Raw genomic sequence first — 5,568 nt, forward strand, 5'->3', positions numbered from 1 at the left:
AGGCCTTCAAAACAGCCTTTCACCACCACCTCTTATCTTTCCTCATACAAAACCACGATCTTTTCTACCCCCGTTAATCCACCCCAAACCCACCTCCTTCAAATTCCCTGCTTTCCTTCCTGAAAGTCCCTGTAATGTCCATCTTGTATACCCCGTGTTCCCCACCCCATCCCTCTCCCTTCCACAGATCTCCTAATGTCTCTGTTCCCCACTGTTTTGTCCTTCCCTCTCCTGCCCATCTTGTCTCATGCCCCCCTTGCTGTGCTTTTTGCATTCGCTCTCATACGAGACTCGACAATGTATCCCAAAAAATAAACCAATGTCACCCGCAAGGTTACCCGTATCTTGCCAAAAAGTGACCACATGTGACTTCTTTAAGGTCACACTGAGGTGAACAGAGCTGCTATCCACCAGGAGCGACTCCTTGAGGAATATCTGCCTACGAGAGATTCCGATGAGAATCGTTCTACAGAGTAACCATGAAAAATATGCTTTTGCCTCATAACATCACCAAATGACGTCATAATGTCTCAAGCTTGACATATCTAGAAAGCACTCATTGAGGTGTTCAATTTGAGGTACTACACGATATGGTTCGTAAAACTTGAAAATTTGACCTTGGGGTCAAATATGTTTGGCCTCAGGCGCTAACCATGAAGGTCAAGACCAATCGCCACCAAAAATTAATCAGCTGAGCGCCAGACCATGAACTATATTCCCATGAAGTTTGAAGACGATCCGATCAAAATTACTCAAAAAATAAGGGTTTCGTCGACTCCCCTGATTTGCGACAAAGTGACCTTGACCTTTGACCTTGACCTTCAAAATTTAATGCGCTGAAAGGGACCTCTATAGGCCTCTGATATGCGAAGTTACAAAAATTTCCGATGATAACTGTGCTCTGCAGAATTTTTTATATGTGATTACAGACAAACAAACAAAAAAAACATACAAGCTGACAAACATATCTTGCAAAAACTTCGTTTTGGCAAGATAAAAAAAGACTTTTTGGAGTGCATCGAGGTGTTCTGAATTTTAAACAGGAGTTACATTTTTGCTTCATGTACATAACCCATGTTTTTTTGGGGGGCGTGGGGGGTAGTTGCATATACAAAGCTGTCAGTTACCTATATGCCACCCAAATAAAGGTATGCGTCAGAGAACGTGTTGCTGTTGCATGCTTGGAACAAGATTGCCATAGGACAGGCACTCTGCGAGTAAGTGTGAACTAGCAAAAACAGTTATGAGTCCATAATAAATACAATGTCTCGGGTCTTGCAGCACGTTTGGCCGTGGGCTCATTTCGTGCACCCAGGGTCCCCAGTGGTGCGTTGATCATCCATTATGATCTGCTTTAAATCATTTCCTTCCAGTGACCAAGGATTAAAACGTCAGAGACTGTAAATGTTTACTGACAAAAGTTTGGAATTGTATTTTAATCCTTCAGACATTAAATTTGAGAAACTTTGTGTACACATCACATTCATTGTTATATAATGTTACAACTCTCATCAGAAAACTTCCCTCCATGTGACACCAGCAATCAAAGATTGGACATCCAAGACAACGCAAGCACTCCATGGCTATGTGCGGACAACTGGGAAGGCCTGATGCAGATAAGGCAAGGTCGTGCGGTCCCGAATCACACCCAGGTCTTTTGGGTTCTCAAAGACTTGGGACAAGCTTTGATGAAGAGTTCTTTCAGGTTTCATAATGCCAGCCAGTGCTTCTTCTCTGAAATGAAAGAGGAAAGAGAGAAAAATAAATTTCAAACAGGTTTCATGTTGTCTGCAACCATCTCCGAGGTTTGTAGCAGAGCGTGTACGTGAATCATGTGCAGAAGGAGAATAACACTCAGTGGAGCGCATATACCTCCACCAGGCTGAGCAGCTTACGTTTTGTATCCCACTGATAGGCAGGATGTGGATTCGGACCTGAACCAAAGTCGAATCGGCTTGTTCTTGTCACTGAATCAACTCGTCCACCAAGTTTTGTCCAAATCTATCTACAACTGTTTTGAGAACTGTTAACCACTGAATAGCTCTTGATTGGGGAGCTCTTTTTCAGCTCCATAAGGAAGGTCTTCAGTTTTAACGGATAGTTCAAATCTATTTCAACATAATACCCACAATCCTCTTTATCTAAATCTTCTTGACTTGTGGAGATTCTATCATCTAAGATAGATTTGTACTCATATTCTTTCACCCATTTAAAATTACCATCGGGTTGAGATTCAGACATTGCCCAACCATACAAGTTATTAGCATCAAAGTACATTAAGTAAGATGTGGGCTTATCAGGTGAGAAGTCTGGAAGATATTTATTATTTGCCTGAGCATATCTCTTTGAACAAACTTGTGGAATTCCTCCTCTTTTAACCTTCTCAATCATCAAGAGCATATCTACATCACTTAGAAGATCAAGGGGTTGTTTCATCATTTTTAACGTAGCGCTCCAGGCTAGTCCAGGAGATTTATAATAATGGACAGGATCAAGTCCATAGGAATCTTTATTATAACAAACTTCTCAAGATGTCTCAAACACATCAGCGAGTCATAAAACATCAGTTATTAAATAAAGGTCATGATATTCACGCATATTCTTTATCTCAAACTCTTTCCAAACTTCTTTTGCTCTTTCATATTCTTCACCAGTAATATGACATCTTCCTAAGTTGTTATAAAACGATTTTTAGGAGGCCCTTTTTGCCCTTTTTGCTAAAAAATGCCCTTTTTAGTAAGAAGAGAAATGTCTTTATCCATGTCGTCTTCAGTCCTAAATTGACTAGAAAGTATAGGAAAAGAGATGTTTCAAACCAAAGAACTTAGAGGGCTTCTCATAAATTTAAGAGAGTCAATAAATCTAATATTTGTATTTACACCCATTTCACGAGTATATCTGTTTTGTAAATGAGATGTAATTTTGATCTGGATAAGGAATTGCTATTATCTTTGCAGAAGTCTTACTTAGTTTTTTTTTGATAAAGAGATGCGTTTCATAATGACAATTATTATGAAGAAATACAGGAATGAATATAGGGATTCTATAATTAAGATTACAATTATTATGAGCTGCTCCTCTATTTTTCCCTGTTATATAGCAATGATCTCTAACCCTTTTATCAGATTTTATCAAAGCCTTTGAGCATATATGACAAATCCTTGCTTCTTCAAATTCTTTCTCTTCATTTGGAGATAAGTCAAGGGGTTTATTTGTTCTTGAAATACTTTTCATTACCTTAACACAATCATCCTCAATCCTTTTAATAAATTCATCAGCAGCATCAGGTCCTCTATACAACTCCAATTTATCATATTTTCTTCCTACAGATGATTTAATGTAATTACAAAATCCGCAAGGGATATGCTTTTGGTATATTTTTATATATCTGATGAATAAAAAATTGATGACGTCATTGGTTGTGGCATTCGGCAGCCATGTATTTTTAAACATAAACACCTTCAAAAATCTTCTCAAACGGCTGAACACATCGAGGCAAAATTTTTCACACATCACCGATCCATGAGGAACAAAAAGTTCTCCACATGTGATGTCATAGATAACATGGTTGGGCAGCCATATTGGATTTACACCAAAACCCTTAAAAAAAACAGAATGTCTGGACAGATCAAGGGCTAACTTTATCCACATGGACAAATCAAGGGGGAACTTCACCCAAGCACTGGGGATACCAGGGTGTTCACAAATAATTAATAGGTCACATGGTCTGGCAGCCATATTGGTTTGAATGAAAATCTTTTTTAAAAATTCTTTCTCTTGAACCACTTCATCAATTGACATGAAATGTCATACTTAAGATCTAGTGGTTATGGGGAAATATATTTTTCAAATTTGAACCTCAATGGATGCATGTTCTAGCAGCCAGAATTACTTAATATCTTGAATATGGGATCAGGGATTTAAATTGAACTTGGTGCAAGTACAGTCGTGGCCAAAAATATAGTGACCAAAAAAAACACTTTTTTCAAATAACTCAATTTTTTCTCCAAAAATAAGTTGAAAATGACAAAATTATTTTGTCTCCACAATTCTTTATTTCACTGTTAATATTACAGAACCTTTGTTTTTGATTCAGACCATAATATATCCTTTTAAATCAGAAAATAAACGTAAGTGGCATTGATAAAATTATTGACACCCTCAACTTACTATTTGGTAGCACGGGTTTTGGACAAAATAACTGCAGTCAAGCACGTCCTCGAGCCATGCATGAGCTTCCTACACCTCTCTACTGGCAGTTTGTCCCACTCTTCGTGTGCAAACAGCTCCAGTTCTCCCAGATTTGAAGGGTGCCTTCTCTCATCTTCTGTTTTCAGATCTCGCCACAGGTGTTCAATGGGATTTCGATGTGAACTCATTGCTGGCCACTTCAGAACAGTCCAGCGTTTTGTCTTGAACCATTCCTGGGTGCTTTGTGAAGTGCATTTGGGGTCATTGTCCTGCTGCAAGACCCATGACCTTTGATGGAGACCAAGCTTTGACACTGGGTTAAACATTGCGCTCCAAAATGCCTCCTTGGTAATCTCCTGATTTCATGATGCCATGCACACATTCAAGGCACCCAGTGGTAGAGGCAGCACAAAACCCCAAAACATCACTAAACCTCCTCCATGTTTAACTGTAGGGAAACTTCTTTTATTTGAAGGCTTCATTTTGTTTTCTGTAAACATAGAGATGATGTGCTTTACCAAAAAGCTCTAATTTGGTCTCATCTGTCAACAGGACATTCTCCCAGATGGATTTTGGCTTGCTCAGGTGTGTTTTGGCAAACTCCAGTCAGGCTTTCTTATGTTTCTGTCTCAGCAGTGGGGTTCTCCTGGGTCTCCTACCATAGAACCCCCTTTCATTGAGTTGGCGACGGATGGTGCAAGTTGAAACTGTCATACCTTGTGTCTGAAGGTCAGCTTGAATCTGTTTGGCAGTTGACTTGAGGTGCTTACGGACATGGGGTTGGGGCACTCGACACTCAGTAGTGCGCATTCCTCCACCAGGCTGAACAGTTTACGTTTTGTATACCACCGATCTGGTCCAGGTCTGCATCCAGACCTAAACCAAAATCTAATCGGCTTGTTCTTTTGTTCTTATCACCGCTACCCAACTCATCCACCAAGTCTTGTCAAAATCCATCCACAATTTTTGAAATATCATGCTATACATAGTTTTTGGTCCCATCTCTCAATGGTGAAGAATCACTTGAAAAATTGAGAAATTCTCGTATCCGGATCCATTGGTGGATTTTCACCAAAATATAATCATTTCGTTCTCACCACACACCAAGCCTGTCCACCAAATTTCGTCCAAATCTGGCCATAACTTTTTGAGATAGCCTGTTCACAGACAGACAGGGGTGAAAACATAACATCTGTCTGCTTTGGGGGGCAGAGGTAATTAAATATTCTCAGCAGGTACTTTGATCAACTACTCTGGTTAGCTAGTTAGTTTCTCCCGTCCCCGTTTTGGGACATTGGGCAGCACCACTCTGGTACCATTAAAATAAATCTCCAAGAGGTGGGATTTCTATCATTAATTATTTACTCATTATCAAGA

General features: G+C 39.6%; 1 protein-coding gene across 2 annotated transcripts in view; it reads right to left on the reverse strand.

The window, feature by feature from the left end:
* Positions 1–1,407: 1,407 nt before the first annotated feature.
* TIPIN (TIMELESS interacting protein) overlaps positions 1,408–5,568 on the reverse strand; it is a 47,463-nt gene continuing 43,302 nt past the window's right edge. For both annotated transcript variants that reach the window (XM_085890675.1, XM_085890676.1), the window contains one exon: positions 1,408–1,734. In XM_085890675.1, coding sequence (XP_085746801.1) covers positions 1,584–1,734 — 151 coding nt within the window. In that variant the 3' untranslated portion in view covers positions 1,408–1,583. The remainder of the gene's footprint in view (positions 1,735–5,568) is intronic.

This window comes from Eptatretus burgeri, chromosome 8 (assembly GCF_056783735.1).
Source record: "Eptatretus burgeri isolate ZD-2024b chromosome 8, Ebu_testis_v1, whole genome shotgun sequence".
NCBI classification, from domain to species: Eukaryota; Metazoa; Chordata; class Myxini; order Myxiniformes; family Myxinidae; genus Eptatretus; species Eptatretus burgeri.